General features: G+C 35.1%; 3 protein-coding genes across 4 annotated transcripts; 2 read left to right on the top strand and 1 right to left on the bottom strand.

Moving 5' to 3' along the window:
• The first annotated feature begins 4,659 nt into the window (after positions 1–4,659).
• Positions 4,660–8,081, top strand: LOC143569925 (FAD-linked sulfhydryl oxidase ERV1-like). Of its 2 annotated transcripts, none has more exons than XM_077055714.1 (6): positions 4,660–4,857; positions 6,072–6,143; positions 6,987–7,034; positions 7,446–7,510; positions 7,660–7,737; positions 7,910–8,081. In XM_077055714.1, the coding sequence occupies exons 1-6, from the start codon at positions 4,660–4,662 to the stop codon at positions 8,022–8,024; spliced, it is 576 nt and encodes a 191-aa protein (XP_076911829.1). In that variant the 3' UTR covers positions 8,025–8,081. The 2 variants fall into 2 exon arrangements, with proteins under 2 accessions (XP_076911829.1, XP_076911830.1); XM_077055715.1 differs by having other exon boundaries at positions 6,075–6,143.
• A 684-nt stretch (positions 8,082–8,765) lies between these two features.
• Positions 8,766–9,887, bottom strand: LOC143569924 (uncharacterized). Its single transcript, XM_077055713.1, has 3 exons — positions 9,590–9,887; positions 9,068–9,193; positions 8,766–8,969 (listed from the first exon to the last, which is right to left on the bottom strand). The coding sequence occupies exons 1-3, from the start codon at positions 9,784–9,786 to the stop codon at positions 8,804–8,806; spliced, it is 489 nt and encodes a 162-aa protein (XP_076911828.1). The 5' UTR covers positions 9,787–9,887; the 3' UTR covers positions 8,766–8,803.
• Positions 9,888–11,506: 1,619 nt separating this feature from the next.
• LOC143569927 (small ribosomal subunit protein uS14z/uS14y/uS14x) lies at positions 11,507–12,066 on the top strand. The gene is made up of 3 exons (XM_077055716.1): positions 11,507–11,580; positions 11,663–11,762; positions 11,859–12,066. Exons 1-3 carry the CDS (start codon positions 11,519–11,521, stop codon positions 11,865–11,867), a joined length of 171 nt encoding a protein of 56 aa, XP_076911831.1. The 5' UTR covers positions 11,507–11,518; the 3' UTR covers positions 11,868–12,066.
• Positions 12,067–17,031: the final 4,965 nt, after the last annotated feature.

Here is a 17,031-nt window from a genome sequence, read left to right on the forward strand (position 1 = left end):
ACATCCGAAAACGACGCCTAAAGGTCTTCGGGTTCTTGTATCTCGGCGAGTCGCATAAGTAATCCGCCATCAACCGGTTGTTGGCTTTAGTACGATCTCGTTCGATATATGCTCTTTTTGAAACGGGGGGTGGTGGAGAGCTAATCGCACTCGTAACGGAACTCATATAAGTTGTCGCGAGCGTAATCGCACTCGTAACCGCCTGTTCCTCCGCCGCGTCCTCGGCTTGTTGGTCGAGCCCGAAAAATTGTTTATATATAGATGAAGGATCCATTTATATAGTGAATTTTGTGTGAGAAATTATAGAGTTGAAAGAGAATTTTTAATAAATTTGATGAGTTTTGATTGGGAATTAGTTGGTTTAATATATAGGAAATAAATTTTTTTTAATTCTATTCCAACGTTCCAATCCAACGGCTCTTTTTTTATATTTGTGCCCATACCCGCATTTTACATAAAACATTAAAAAAATAGCCAAAACGCCGGGGGGGGGGGGTACCCCCGGCGTTATACCATAAAACGCTCGGCACAACGTGCCACTACGGACGGTCTAATAAATCTCTCTCTAATTAATATATCTAAATAATTTAACTATAATAATTAAAATGATAAAAACAATACTTTAGTTTTATTTTTTATATACACATTCTTCATTTAATTCAACAAAAATTCAATTTATTCATATAATACTATTTTTTATATTAAAAAAATAATTTCCACTCAATTTATTAGCATATACCAACGTGTTTTTTAACACTAAATATCAAAATATTATATATATATATATATACATACATATTTCAATTGGTATGCCTATAAAAATTATTGTCATAAATAATAATAAAAAAAACATCATACAAATGTGTCAATTAAATATAAACAATAAATATATAACCTACACAAAGTAATATAACATACACTAGTTTTTGAGCAATAAACACGCACAATCTACAAAAATCATACAACTTACATATGTAATTCGACGTCAACAATTATATAAATTACACAAAGATACACAAATGCTTCACATGCGTAGGTTATACGTTTTTCGTATGTAGGTTATATGTTTTCTTATTCTTAGAACAAGTGTAAGTTATATGTTTTTGTATAGGTTGTATATTTTTTATTGACATTTAATGCAACATGTGTAAGATAGTTTTTTGTATTATTCATCACAATGTAACTACGTGTTTATGGATATTGATAAGTTGAGTTTGAAGAAACTGGTTTTGAATAAAAAGAAATTAATGTATGAAAAAAATTGTATTTGTGTAAGATAAAGTTTTCGTGTGTAGGTTATATGTTTTTCGTGTGCGTGTGTATTTTATTGATGATGAATTTTGTGTGTAGGTTATATATTTCTCGTGTGTAGGTTATATGTTGTCTTATGCTTAAAACAATTGTAGATTATACGTTTTTGTGTAGGTTGTATGTTTTTTGTTGTTATCTAATGCAATCACATATAAAATAGTTTTTTTTTTGTATTATTCATTATAATGTAAGTATGTGTTGATGGATATTAATATATTGAGTTGGAAGAAATTAGTTTTGAATAGAAAGAAATTTTAATGTATGAATAAATTATACTTGTGTAGGATAAAAAATTCAAAACACAAAATATAAGTTATAAAAATAAATGAGTTCTTATTTTTTTCAATTATAATAATTTAATTAGTTATATTAATTAAGTAGATAAGTATTATGGTTTATTAGTTTTATTAATTGAAGAAAGAAAATGATTAATACTTTCTTTATTTAACTTTAAACATTTAAAACTTAAAACAAAACTAGTGGCTCATATTCATTTCTCGCATTTCTTGCAATAATATCATTTCTCTCTTGAACCATCCCCTATATATATATATATATATATATATATATCAGAGTTGTTTTAATAAATAAATAAATATTCAAACAATAATATTATACTAATAATAACTCAGTAATTGCGATATTTTATTGATAAAATTTCCTGAACATTGAAACGGGTCGGGTAACGGCTAACCGAACGTTAAACGAAAAAAACCCGAATTGTTACATTATCCCCTATTTTTGGGAATTTCTTCTCGAAATTAAAGAATACCAAAACAAAACAATTAAATTTTGAGGAAAAAATGTTTTAAAATATAATTTAAAACTAATCATAATACATAACTTTGATTAGTTGAAGCAACGCTGCAAATGAAAATCCGATAAGAACACTTATATATAGGATGTACCAGGGCGCTATGCAGTCGATATCGCCGATATATCACTGATATATCGGTTATCGGTCCCTTGGCGATATATAAATCAGAATATCAGTACAGAATATCGGTACCGATAATATCAACAATATTTACCGATAATTTACCGATATTGGATTAATATTTGACCGATATATCACCTGTATTCCTGATATCCGTGTTTTAAGTCTTCATTATCAACTCTTAGTGTTCAATGTTAGTGTTTTAAGTCTTAATCAATTCTTACTTGATACGATTGTTAGTGTTTTGCAATTTGCAAAAGGTTAATTTGTTAATGGTATGAGACTATACTGAATTATTAGTGTTAAATTGTTATATATATAAATTTTACATGATATTAGAATTACCGATATCCCACTGATATGTCACTGCGATAATCGATATCTCAGATATCGATTGTTGACCGATATCCTATATTTTTCCGCATTAACTGCTTAGCCAGGGCGTATCCACCATGTCCTTATCATCTTTACATTTGTACCGTTATCCAAAGTACTTTCGATTCTATATTATGACACACAAGTGTACGTATTATGATTTCCATGCGAGGACTTCGATAATTATGTTTCAGACCATAGTTACTTTCATCGTTGGATGGTCCACATAACTCGTCCCATCGTGTGGGTTACAAAACATTTGAAAAGACATAATTTTGAGAAAACAAAAGCTTTAAGGAGTTGTAATTATAAAACTGGAAAATCACCAATGTATAAAACATTTCAAAAGTTGCAGTGTACTTAAATAAAACAAAATAATTTATAAGACATCTTTTAACGTAAAAGTATAAGTCTTGAAGGTTGTAAAGGGAAAACTCTTGATAGTTGAGGTTATCAATATTGTTTGTGATGAATGGGAATAAGCAAATAAGATAAAAGTAGGTTTTAATAAACAATTTACTTAAATAAAATAAATTTTATTCAGGAGATAAAATGTGCGAATGATAAATAATCCAAATTGAAATAATCCAATGCCATAAAGAGACGACACAATTCATTAATTAAGAAAAGACAAAAATAAGTTAGGATAGAATGAGAAAATCAGCAAAAGTTTTCGGAGTCCTTGTACAACTTAATTGATTTGACTTGAAGCATCTTGAGAAGTTGAATTCATAAGAGTTTGGGCATTCGAGGTAGATTAACTTGGGATAGCTTGAATAGGTTGAACTTGTATAGCAGGGGCTTGAGTAGAGTATGTTTGGTACACTTGAGCTTGCGGGTGCGGGGTTTGATAGAGCTGGGTTAGGTAAGGTTGACATTAACTGATGAGAGGAGCTTGAAGGATGTAGGGTTGATGTGTTTGAACTTGGTAAGCATGGGTAAGGTAGTAGGGTGCAGTCATAGCTTGAGCTTGATAAAGATGGATAAGTTGAGGGCACATATTACGAAGATGATTTGAGTCTCCACAATGATAACAAGCACGAGTATTAGGAACACCGGGTTGAGCATGTGGGGGCGGCTCGTGCATTAGGCAGTATATGGTTTGTGCAATGGTCGGAGTCGACACTCCACAACCGTGGAAGGAGTGAAGGGTAGTTCAAAAGACCGAAGGCGCAAATGATCGAACCTCAGGTCATTTAATTGTTTTTTGAATTTCACATCTTAATTAGTTATTATTAGTTGAAACTTTGGGCATCTCTTTAATATAATGTTTGAGTCAATCTTTTTGACATACTACTTTCTTGTTTTTTTAGGCTATCGCACTCCTTGAATTCGAGAGCTTTGTTGCTTCATTATGGGCAGACTATGTTGTCTTACCGGGCGCACGCTAGCTTCATAGTTTGGCTTGGGCGTTTCACCAGGAAACCATACCGTCGAATGCTACTTGACAGTCGTTGTGCCGCTACAATAGCATAACTCTCTGGCGTAACACACGGTGGACGAAAACCCGGTTGAGCTCGGAATACGAACTAAAATTCTTGCACAAACCTAGCTCAAATCCTTCATTGCCATAATCCACCAAAAAGTGACATAAGTAAGGTTCGAACTTCTATCTCCACTAGAGAACCCAAGTCTCCTATCACTTTACCACAAATAGTGGATTGATTTTTAGCCAATTGCATAATTTGGTTGAGTAGTATTTAATAATTTATATAGTTTCAATAAATTTTCATAATCAGTGAGTTCAAATCCTTTTTTTCTAAAATGATAATGGGTTTGTTAATTGAAAAAGAATGAGTCCGCTCATTAATACAGTACTACACATATATATAAAACCAAAAATAGATTAGGTTCGGGTGAACCCAAATCCAAAAGCTTAGCTCCGACCATGGAACCGGCTTTGGTTATATGTAGGACAGACCAGGTTCCGGTTTGGTTCGAATTTATGTCAAGTCTACTAACCTGACCCAAGAAGTTCCCGCGCCTTCTCTCTCTCTCTCTCTCTCTCTCTCTCTCTCTCTCTCCGTGGATGAAAAATGGGTGAAAACCCTTTGGAGGCAATCTGCATCACCATTGGAAGAATTTCAATGGCAGTCCAAACCAATCTTTCAAAACTTATTAAAATCCCCCAAAAACCCACTAATGTACAGATTTCAGTTTCACCTCCTACACCCACCGCATCGATGCTAGCTGCCGATTCTTATCCTCCTCACTCAACCGACACGAACACAAAGGTTTAAGTTGATTTTTCTTCTTTATACTATTGAAGAGTGTTATTTGTATGGTGGGCTTAAGTTTTTTAAGAGTTTGGTGTTTTAATTTGTAAAAATTGATCATGCCCACCAAGTGTTTGATGTAAGTCCTGACTGAGGAGTATGATTGTGTGTATCGTTGTTACTGGTTGAGTATTGGTTGTTATGTTCTATTTGATGATTAAGACGTTAAATGTGAAACTTTGTTTTTTAATTTGGGAAAATATATTATGCCCACCAAGTGTTTGATGTAAGTCCTGACTCATGGATACTCGTTTACTGTCCCATTTTGATAAAGATGTTTAAATTCTGTTGTTGAAAAGTTTCCAAATCTCATTCTTAATGCCTCTGTGAGTTTAGTTCATCTACTATAGTTCTTCGGTTTTTGGTCGGGCGTTATATCGAGCGTTTGGTGATCAAAGTTCAAATTAGTGATTTTTGAAGAATGGCGAGTTTTGATTTCTTCTTCGTTGTTATCGACAACAATAGAATTGGTTAGGTGTAGGAGAATATGTTTATTACATCAGACATGCTCTGGGCAAACTGTAGGAATCCATCACAAGTTTCTGATATTGGTCGAGCATGATTATTACACGTTTCTGATATTCGTTGAGCATGATTATCACAAAGTTTCTGATATTGATCAAGTATGAGAATGTTAGATACCTGAAATCTAAAGTACTGAAATTTAGATTAGTAGCCACCTTTGAGATAGGCTATCTCCGATTACAAGGATTAAAACCCCTAATTTGATAACATAAGCATCAACGCTTAAAACAATTGAACATATGTGTACTAATACTAACACGAACGGTTAACAAAACTAAGAAACTGTTCCCCCTACTCTTATATTAACGAATTGGTGTTTGAGTCAAAGGCGGGAACTGAAAACGGTAATTGGGTTCGTATCAGAGTATCACAAGTTTGTGCAAATATTTGCGCAAACCTTTACTAAAGGCATGTATTTGTTGATTAGCACCTTCTGATCTAGTCCGTACATTTATTAAATAAGAATTATCTATTCCTTAGACGTGTATGAGAATTTCAGCTAATTGAATCTTATCTATATATTACAACTCTTATTTATAGTTATTTAATACACTAGTGGCTTCGACTGCGTGTTTAACTATTTAACTAGTGTTAACAACCCACGTTCTGTGAGATTTTGAACTTGTTTATTGCTGTGGTTTCTACAGCAGGCTGGTCCAGTGACTAGAGAGGAGCTTGGAAGGGCGACTTGGACTTTCATTCATACTCTTGGTGCTCAGGTTATCTTGTTAGTTACTTGTGGTAATTCATGTATTTATAAAATTATTAAAAAGTTAAGTGAGTAAAAAAGATCACATTCCCTTGACATACTGCAGTTGCTCAATACTTCCATTATTTATTCTCATGTCAATCCTCAATTTTACGTAGGCCTGCAAATAACCCTAACGTTCAGTGAACCGTTCAACGGAAAGTTTGTTTAGTTTTTAAAAGACCAAACGTGAACAAAAATTTGTTTATATAGTAAACGAACGAATATGAACAGATTTTTTTTGTTCATTTAATTAAACGAACGGACATGCACACATTTTCTTTTATTCATTTACGTTCGTGAACATTCGTTTATTTATGTATGCTTATGTTCGTTCATATATGTTCATATTTTGTGTTCGTTTGACCCATTCAACAATGTAATTTTATAATTTTAAAATTAGTTAAACATGCTAGTAACTCACCACTAACATAGCTGCATCTTTTATTGGATACTTTGTTTATTAGACTTCTATTGTTGTTCATTTATGATCGTTTATGTTTGCTTATGTTTATTTGTCCATGAACTGTTCATTTAGAATGTTAATGAACACGAGCATGTTCATTTTCTTATCAAATGAACATGAACAAGAAAATCCGTTCGTTTAATTGTTCGTGTTTGGTTAAAGTTAAATGAACGCACACAAACATGTTCCCATTCGTGCTATCGTTCGCTTTGTTTACAGGCTTTGATTTATGTCTTTAAATACCAGCAAACTGTTTGATAAAAATATTTTATGTTGTTTAGCATGTCTTGCTTCTATTATTCACTTGACACTGCCTTTTGGTTGTTTATTTTCGCTGCATTGCTCCAGTACCAGGAAAAGCCGACCAGGCAGCAGAAGAAGGATGTTAAAGAACTGGTATTTACCCACTCTGCATCATCTTTCATTCTTACTAATGGGTCAGTTATCACATTTTGTTTTAATCTAACGGGCCAAATGGGTTAAGCTAAAAGAATTAACTAAAAAGTATAGGTGGTAATCATGGCGCATTTATCAAATATTGTGTTGAGTTGGACAAAAATAAAATGTATATTGGTTCATCTGGGTCACCTTAAACTAGCCAATGAGCTGATTTGGGCCTTACTCAAATTAGTCAACGAGTCAAAACGGGAACCTATTATAAAACTTGTTAACTTAAAAATGCCCAAAACGGGTTAGCACCACTCATGACCATTGTTTGTCTCTACCACCTACTTGTAATTATTTTTAGCACATTGTTTATTTATTAGATAAAATATAAGTGGTATGATGGGATTGAATATACTGCAGATGGCAATATTATCTCGCATATACCCTTGCAAGGAATGTGCAGACCACTTTAAAGAAGTTTTAAGGTACTGCATTTGCATTGTTTTACTCAGAACTCATATGTACTGTTTCATCATTAAACTTGCAAGATGAAAATTGTATCATGTTATTAACTCTACGTACAGCTTTTTTTTATTCATGTTCTGAAATTCATGAAGTTTTACATGTTTGGCAGCTCAAATCCTGTACAGGCTGGTTCTCAAACCGAGTTTTCTCAGTGGTTATGTCGAGTGCACAATGTTGTTAACCGGAGGTAACTTTTATATATTTTCTAAATCATATAATATTTTATATATGTAGGGTTGGTCCACCAGCAAATGTCATTTTTATCCATTGTTATTACAGGTAATTTCAACTATTATTTAAGTTTTTAATAAATCAAAGGCTGCATGCATTGAAAATAGATTTTTTGGTTAATATTGCAGTCTTGGGAAGCCTACGTTTCCATGTGAACAAGTTGATGCAAGATGGGGCAAACTAGACTGTGAGCACCGCATGTGTGATCTACAAGGAACCATGACGCCTTTCGATAAATATTAATCTAACCCATACCATATATTATGTATATTAGTATATACTTAGAAATCATTGGTGACTTCCCTTCCCTTGTTACACCAGTTCCATTTGTTACTCAAATTTCAAGTTAAGAAATTGTTGAATTATTTTGGTTTTGTATCATTTTGCTTCTTTTCATTTGGTGTAGATGTTTTATATAAGTAACCTATAGGTCTTTGTATTCAAAACTCGGCTTTGAAAATACCCATATGCTTAACCAAACTGGTGTTGCCAATTTTCAACACGGCACAAAAGTAATCAGGTTTTGAGCTGTCATATGTAACCCCGTTTAAACTAGTGGTGGCAATGTTCCACATGTTTAATTTATCAGGTTATGTGTGGGTTGACATATGTAGCCCCGTTTACTTAAACATGTTGCGTTTATGACCCATTTAACCCACTTTTTTACAACCCATTAAATTGGTTAAGATTTTTACAACTTGATTATTGGGCCACCCCACCTCATTACTACTAGGGGAGGTAATTCCTTACACTATCCGAACACAACACGTAAAAAAGGTTTTGGGTCGGCTAGAAGTAGAACAATCCGTTTTCTTAAATGTGTAAAAACCCACTCACGACTTGTTTAAAAATGGGTCAGTTTGAACAAGGCCCGTTAAAAGTATGTTGACATTTCATGTTTTTAACCCTTTCAAAAGTTTTTAAAGAAATTGATATTTGTTATCAAGTCATCCGTTATAATCATATTCATAAATGAACATAGAAAACAAGAACTTTAGATTATCATATGTCTGACATAACTTCTAATTTCCTGAACTGGAAGCATCTAACTGCAGGCACTCAATCGTCCGAGAAGGCGGTGCTTCACCAAACTTCAAAATGTAAGCAGTTTCATAAACGGGGCGAAGACGAGGCATAACTTGAGCATCCAAATACGAATTACAAGAAAAACACCAGACTGATAGATCACTGTAACAACAAACAGAAACAAAGATTTGAATATTATTAGAAAAATCATAGAAATTTTTCAAAAGGGTTTTGCAAAGTTTTTTGAGTTTTGATCATACCTATAACTCAATGCTAGACAGTGATTTTGTTGCTGATAGTGTTCGAGCAAATGCTTGTTAATAAATCGGCTACATAGAACATCTTTGCAGCTCAAACACAACCAATTCTCCGCAGGATGATGACACCTTCACAAATAACCAAATTGCATACACAAAATCAACTCAAAAGTTACAAAATTAATGCACATTTGAGAAGGGGTGTAAACGAGCCGAGCTCTATTTCCAAAGCTCAAGCTCCGCTCGATTCCTAAATTAATTATTTATATTATATATTATTTTTATAACAAATCAATATAATAAAAGGGTCGATTAGCTCGTTTATTAAACAGGCTTATTCTGAGTCCCAGAATATTCAGGCCGATTGGCTCGTTTACACCCCTGAAACCCTAATTCCCTTGTTTGTAATAAAATAAAATAAAAACATGGGTCTTTTAAACTTGAGATTTGGAGATCAAAATGAGTTGCTGGGTGATGAAAGTGGATTGTAAATCTATTTAAGATAATTGGGTTTTGAAATGGAACCTGTTGCAGTGAGTGTCCGGTGTGGGAATGTGGGTTAGATCCGAAGAGAGTATATCCAGATGATCGCAGTGGGTACGGGCTTCGACCCACCCGGAATCGGACCCGTATAACGCCATCAAGTCTTCTTCTTCTTCTTCTTTGCTTTGGTCATGAGACGATGATGATGAGTCGCATGGGTTTTTCTGTTTGTCCGCCATGGTGGTGTGTTGAATTCTGATGCCAATCGGTTCTTTTTATAGATTCCGTGGCCATAAATGGAATAATTAAACTCCAAGGGGCGTTTACGTTAAAATTGCAATAACTTCGTCCTCAAAGAGAAACTCATACAGAAATCATTTCTTCCTCGGTTTCAACTTCTCTTATTACAGTGGTGTGTTCCCCGTCTGTTACGGACTGAAACCATTGGACTTGTCCCACATCGGTTGTATGAGCAACTGATGTGGGGTTTATAAGCCAAATGAGTTCCCTCATCTATCAGACTAGTCTTTTGGGTTGGGTTCTTCTGTTTCAACCTCAGAGTGGTGGCCCACGGAGTGGTGGCCTGAAGTGAGCCAGCCGTGACCAACGAGGACGTTGGCCCTTAAGGAGGGTGCATTGTTGCGGCCTGAAACCATTGCAAGGTATGAGACTTGTCCCACATCGGTTGGCCCTTAAGGAGGGTGCATTGTTACGGACTGAAACCAATGCAAGGTATGGGACTTGTCCCACATCGGTTGTATGGGCAACTTGATGTGGGGTTTATAAGCCAAATGGGTTCCCTCACCTATCAGACTAGTCTTTTGGGTTGAGTTCTTGGTTTCAGTCCGTAACACTGTCCTCTATAAATGACATACACTTGTGAGAATTAAATATAGGATCTTCCTAGGAGGAGATTTATGAAAAGCCCCTGATCACCCGAGCTAACTCCTGATGGCTAATAAATATTTAATGTATTTGGTTTCTTTAATTTGTTAGGTTTGTTACAGTTCAAAGTAACAATTTATACAGTGAGAACGATTACTTAAATGACTAGCAGTGTAAAGTTGTGAAGGTAGGGTTGTGATAGGTTAGTTATGACATACACAATTTTTTGTCACGTATCACTTTTATTAAGGTATTAGTTTATACATCTTATAAATTGTACTTAAAACAAAGCATATCTTGTATTATGGTACCTTTATATCCTTTGTACGATAACCCAACGATATATTTATAAACCATATTAATAACTTTTAAAGTTTCAATATGAACTATTGATTAAAAAACGACAAATCTAGTGGACTCAACTCGCTTAGGGATGCATATGAGCTGAGTTTGACGAGTCAGAACCCACCCGGCTAGGTTTGTTTTACTTGTGGAAACTCCAGCTTGGCTCGTTTGAAACTAATTTATTAAAGCCCGAGTTCATATAGTGAGTTGTTTTTACAATCTCGGGTTCGACTTGTTTATTATTTATTGTTTAATTCATATACATTTTTAAAATTTTTTTATATACTTTGAGAAAAAACCTTAAACAGGCCAAAACTCAGTTCAAACTTTGTTAATCTCTTAGAGGAAATGTCTTAGGTTCAAACTCGGACAGAGGTGTAAGAAGTAACAGAATAGGAGACTATTTGCCAGCCAAAAAAAGTCAATGTTGTGCAATGGAAACGAATATATAAAAGTCCAAAAGCGTTATATAAAAAGCTTAAGAAACATAAGGCTTGGCGAACGTAACTGATTTTTCGATACAAGGCTTAGGGTCAAGCTCATTACAAGTCGACTTATTTTGAGTTTTGATATCTATATGATCTTAAGGGGCTGTTTGGGATTCTTTATTTTTGCTCCTTATAACTTACGAGAAGGAACCTAGGGTTTTGTTTGTTCACCCTCCCGTACCCCATATAAATAGCATCCACCTCTTACATTTACAAACCCTCACCGTCTCTGTTCTATTGCGATCTGATAATCATGGGCCACTCAAACATCTGGAACTCTCACCCCAAGACCTACGGTCCTGGCTCACGCACCTGGTAATCTCCAACCCTCATACGATTCATCAATCTGTTTTAATTACCCATAATAATGATAACAGGAATTTGCTTTGATATGCAGCCGTGTGTGTGGGAACTCACATGGGTTGATCAGGAAGTATGGGCTTATGTGCTGCAGACAGTGCTTCCACAGCAACGCTAAGGAAATTGGTTTCATCAAGGTGCGTTTGGGGGTTTCTAATTATATGTTATTATGATTGTAGTTTTTAAAAGGTTGATGATGAGTTTTGATATTGAATTTATGTTGTTTTTTGCAGTATCGTTAAGGTGCTGTGAAGAAGTTGAGGATGATGATGATGAGGAATGATGATGATGGTAAGATATAATAATTATGTAATGGATTTGAATTGGTTATAGTTTATGTTTTTATTTCAAGTATGTTTATGACTTGTTAATCGCTGAACGTTTATCTTTATGGGATTTTGAGTTGATTTTGGTTGCGAATCTTAACTTGAAAACTATGAATTGAAAGTTATGAAGTGATTTGTTACTCTTGATGCTTGGTCGTAGAATTGCCTGGTCGGAGTTTTGAACCTTGTTCTTTCAATTGGTTTTGGATTTTTCAAAACATATTGAATTAGTAGCAATGCTATCAGTAGGATTTGGGGCGGGCGGGTGGGTGGGATGTAGACAACCTTTACCCCTATTTCAAAGAATTTTGGAATAGAGAGGTTGCGTTCAAAGTGACCATACCCGGTTCCGGTTTCTGAAAAACCCGGTTTGTACACATCTATCTGCGTCTATGTCGCTTGGCCACCCTCATTGACCACTTTGTTGCCAGGAGGAGGTGGCGGCGGCTGTGCGGACAATAAATGGTTGATAATTTATTTAATTTGGTTTAATTGTTTTACATTTTAAATGTCTTAGAATTCTTTTTAGATAGATTTTATTTGACTTCAAAATGGAGGCCGGTGGTGAGTTGACAACTCCTTATTTTTCAACAAAACATTTTGAGAATGACATGGAGATTTTTTGAATACCAAATTAGAGGCGCACGAAAAAATTGATTCTGGACCGACCTGGCCGTTTCTACTCAGAACCGGACCCTACCAGCGGGTATGAACCGGGCGTTGATTTTTTCTCGGAACTGGAATCGACCTGGATCTGGTGGAACCGGTTCCGCTTATACCCGGCCAAAACTCGACCCTCTCATACCCTTAATTCGAAAAAAAACCCGATGGAAACGGTCAAATCCCTGACTATATCCAGAAACGGTTTCCGATTTAGACTTTTGTTGACCATATCTGGAACCAGTTCATGAGAATTCTGGTTTGTGCACCTCTGTTCCTAATTCATTAAAATTGAAATTGAATTTTGTCACTAAATGCATACCAAGAATGTCATGTGTGAAGAGGTAAAGTGTGGGAGTTAATATAGAGAGATGTCAGTGTGGTCGTGTGTGACGTGAGAGGTAGAGTGTGAGTTAATATATAGATGTTAAGGTTGGGTTAGCTCACGTTTTAAAGACCCTTGACTGACTGTTAGTGGTCCTGGGTTCTAACCTATGCCATGTATAAGTTTATCCGGGGATCTAGGCCACTGAAAAACTTAAAAAGCTGAAGTAGAGGCAATAGAAATACCGTTTTTTTTTTCTGAAAAAGAAGAAAAATAAACAATCTTGTTGTGGAAGCTTTATTAAGCCCAAACATTGAAACCAAGCCGAGTCTCTATGTTATTAACAATTTGGTATTGTTCAGTTTTAGTTTTCAACCTTTTGATTCATTGAAACCAGGTTAATTCATGGTTCAATTTAACGCATCAAAACTAGAGGTGCACATCGTAACCGGTTAACCAGTTTCTACCGGTCAGAACCCGGTCCACTAACCGGTCCAACACAAACCGGTTTTTCTTTTCCCCACAGAACCCGGTTATTAACCGGTTATTACGCATACCAAAAAAAAATAGCCGTTAATATGACCGTTGGACTTAATTTTTTGACCGTTTGGACTTATTTTCAACCTCCTTATTGGTATAAATAGGTATTGGGTGTGTTGAGTTGATTGCACCACTTCCCCAGCTCTCAAAAACGCAAAAAAACAGCCAAAACCGCTAAACCAAACTCAAAAACCACTTCCAAAACGAAAAAAAATGGATACACTTGAACAACTTGGTTTAACCGTCACGAGAATTGTCTCAACAAACTGAGACAGTACCCTTTGGTGTAATTTCGACAAGTGTGAAATGGCGAACGGGACGTTTAAGGCTCGGTGCAAAAAATGTGGAAAATTTTACGAACAAGAGTCAGAACTCCACTTTAAGGCTTCACCTAGAAAAACATTGTCAAACCATGAAAAACAATCCGGCCACGGATCAATCGCATCTTTCAACCGATGGACCCGACATTTGGGTTTTTAACCTCGAAATCGTTCGCGAAAGGATGGCAAAATTTGTCATCAACAGGGCTTACCGTTTGATCACTCTGACAACCTGCGCTTGACAAAGTTGATTCAAGAAACGCTCCAACCTCGGTATCAACATGTAAGTCGCACTACCTTAAGACGCGATTGTTTAAAAATGTGGAAAAAAGCTATACAAGAATTAGTTTTGGGTTTCGAAAACTTAAAACCGTGTTAACTTAACTACCGACGTTTTGTAGGCTCCATACGTTATACCGTTTTCGTTTCTTTGCGTTACCGCGCATTGGGTTAATCCCGACACGTGGCAAATGATGAAGCATACGATCGCGTTTGAGTTATTTAGTTATCCTCACACCGGCCAAAACTTGTTTTATATTTTAAATAATGTTATACAAACATTTAAATTACAAGACACTCTTTTTTCCATATCTTTCGATAACGCGTCAAATAATACCTCTGCAGTTCAAAAACTAAAAGTACCAACCGATTTGTGACGGTGTTTTTTTCATACTCGATGTGTTGCACATATCGTTAACTTGGTTGTGCAAGACGGTTTAAAAGTTAAGTAAATAAAAAAGTTAACCGAGCGTTTTAGATTAACGTTAACCGAAATTTTTAGAGCTAGTAAGCAAAGATATACAAGATATTTGCAATTGTGTATCGATACGGATTCCATCACTTTAGGTCCGTATTTCGACGTACCTAGTAGGTGGAATTCGACTTGGTTAATGCTTGATAGCGGGTTAAGACAAAGACCGACATTGGAATTATTTCATGGCAATCTTGCTAAGAAATGAAAGGTTAGGGCATTTTCGTCGAGGGTTGGGAAACGGTTTCAAAGTTAAGCGAGTTGCTTAAGGTTTTTAAAAATGCAACCACTTATTTGTCGGGTATTTATTATCCGACGAGTCCGTTGGTTCTTCATCAAATTTGGTTATGTTTGTGTCAAAATAAACGATTTTGAATACGTCGATCCAATGTATGATTATATGATATTACCAATGAAATTAAAATTGAAAAAATATTTTGAAGAATTGCCCCCGGTTTTTACTTGTGTCGTCGCGTTGAACTCGACTTTAACCGTTACTGGGATTGAAACTTTAATCGAAAAAATTTGTTGGGCTTTGGATTTGCATTTAGATAACCCGAATCATGCATCAAAACAAGTGAGAAAATTTAATACTTATTTAGAAAACATGTTTGAATATTATGCTCTTAAACATGGTTCGGCACCGAACGCTCGACAATCAATGGGTTTTGGAGAAAGCTCGTCATCAAGTAACCCAAACACAAGTTTGTTTAATGATATAAGAAACAATAAAATTAAAAAAGCTCGTGGTAGCGCACCAAATAGCGAGCTAAGCCGGTATGGTGCAACCAAGTAAACGAATGAATTCAACGTCACGAAGATTTTAAACGTTTATTTTCAAGTTATTTATGTATTGTTTTGAAGCAATGATTATGAAAATGCTGAAAATGTGAAAAAAATCAATAAAAAACAAGAGTTTTTAGATTATTTTTTATTTTTTTTTCTGATTTTTCTAGAAATTTTTTTTCTTCCAAAAAACCGGTTTTTTTAACCGGTTATCGGTTAACCGGTTCGGTTAATATTCGAACCCGGTTAGGGGTTTTTAAGTGAATAACCGGGTAGTACCCGACCCGATTAACTGGTCTACTCAGTTTTTGGGCTACAAGAAATTAACCGGTTATCAAAACAACCGGTTATTGAATTACCGGTTACCGGTTTTGTACACCTCTAATCAAAACTAGATCAAGTAGATCTTTATTAGGCTGTGTAGTGGATGGCCTATAAAATAGGGCGTTTTGTGTCATGTGACGCCAGTTAGCAAAGGGTGGGTTTTGTTTTAGGGGTATAATGGTGTTGTAGTCACACACACACACACACACATATATAGATAAATGATCTAATACAATAATCCCTAATCGTGCATTACGTACGCGACTCGTATCCCTGTCGAATTCAAATAACACGAGGTGGCAATACTGTAATTTTCATCAAATCTGATAATTCACTGCTCTCATCGATTCCATCCACCTTCACCATGACCGTTCAGCATTCCGTCACCATCCAACGATTCTGTCCACCGTCTACCATCCAACGATTCCGTCCATCGTACACTATCTTCCTCCGTCACGACTTGTTCACAGGTCAGTTGATAAAATTGACCAATTGAAATTGAAATTGTTGAACTAATTGATTAATTGAATTTGAAATTGGTCCAATTAATCATCAATTTGAAGTTTTAATTGATCAATTTTGAGTTTTGAGTGATGGGTTTTAACTGAACGTTTAAAGTTTAAAGCGCCATTTGCAGAAACCCAGTTGCAGACGTTTCATATTTTGTTCATATGATCGAATCGATGATCAAATTGACGGTCGATTGATAATTGTTTGATGATTACGAGATTATATGAAGTGATTTCAGTGTTCAGTTTCATGTTACATGTGTTTAATTTTTTTTGTTAGTTTAGAAGTTCAGAATTTCTAAACTTTTTTGAACACCCAAATTAGAACGTTTAAAGATGTTCATTTTTTTAACACCCAAAACTTCATTGAACGTATTAGAACGTTTAAGGATGTTCATTTTTTTGAACACCCAGAACTTCATTGAACGTATTAGAAGGTTTAAAGATGTTCTTTTTTGGTCAGAACGTTTAAAGGTCTTCAGTTTTGTTTCAGAACGTTTAAACATAATATTTTGAACCGTAATCAGAGCTCGATTGAGTGCATTATTTCTGCAATTCCATAATCTATTGATGAATCTAAATACGTCTACACATCAATTCGATTGATTAATTCATATTTTTTTGATCAATTTTGAATATTTTTTGATGTCCAGCGACGTTCGATTTTGATTTGGTTTTTGACTTTAGAGATTTCATACTTTAAGCTGTGATTAGAGTTTAGAAATTGGATTAGATTGAGCGACGAGTTCCGAATTTGTATTAGAGTTGATTGTAATAGACGAATTTTGATCGCGAACTGTTGGGTTATTTACGAAATTGCCACTGCACATTTATTAATCAAGCGTTCTGGAATGTCACGTACATA

Source organism: Bidens hawaiensis, unplaced genomic scaffold (genome assembly GCF_021521415.1).
Source record: "Bidens hawaiensis isolate Kalapana, Puna unplaced genomic scaffold, B.hawaiensis_p1.1 tig00024805_1, whole genome shotgun sequence".
NCBI classification, from domain to species: Eukaryota; Viridiplantae; Streptophyta; class Magnoliopsida; order Asterales; family Asteraceae; genus Bidens; species Bidens hawaiensis.

Excerpts from the sequence above, each read along its gene's own strand:
- LOC143569925 (XM_077055714.1), top strand. The coding sequence starts at position 4,660 with ATGGGTGAAAACCCTTTGGAGGCAATCTGCATCACCATTGGAAGAATT. Across the intron at positions 6,144-6,986 it reads TTCATACTCTTGGTGCTCAG|TACCAGGAAAAGCCGACCAG; the intron begins GTTATCTTGTTA and ends GCATTGCTCCAG. Across the intron at positions 7,511-7,659 it reads CACTTTAAAGAAGTTTTAAG|CTCAAATCCTGTACAGGCTG; the intron begins GTACTGCATTTG and ends CATGTTTGGCAG.
- LOC143569924 (XM_077055713.1), bottom strand. The coding sequence starts at position 9,786 with ATGGCGGACAAACAGAAAAACCCATGCGACTCATCATCATCGTCTCAT. Across the intron at positions 9,194-9,589 it reads CCGGACACTCACTGCAACAG|GTGTCATCATCCTGCGGAGA; the intron begins GTTCCATTTCAA and ends TTATTTGTGAAG. Across the intron at positions 8,970-9,067 it reads TGTCTAGCATTGAGTTATAG|TGATCTATCAGTCTGGTGTT; the intron begins GTATGATCAAAA and ends TTGTTGTTACAG.
- LOC143569927 (XM_077055716.1), top strand. The coding sequence starts at position 11,519 with ATGGGCCACTCAAACATCTGGAACTCTCACCCCAAGACCTACGGTCCT. Across the intron at positions 11,581-11,662 it reads GGTCCTGGCTCACGCACCTG|CCGTGTGTGTGGGAACTCAC; the intron begins GTAATCTCCAAC and ends TTTGATATGCAG.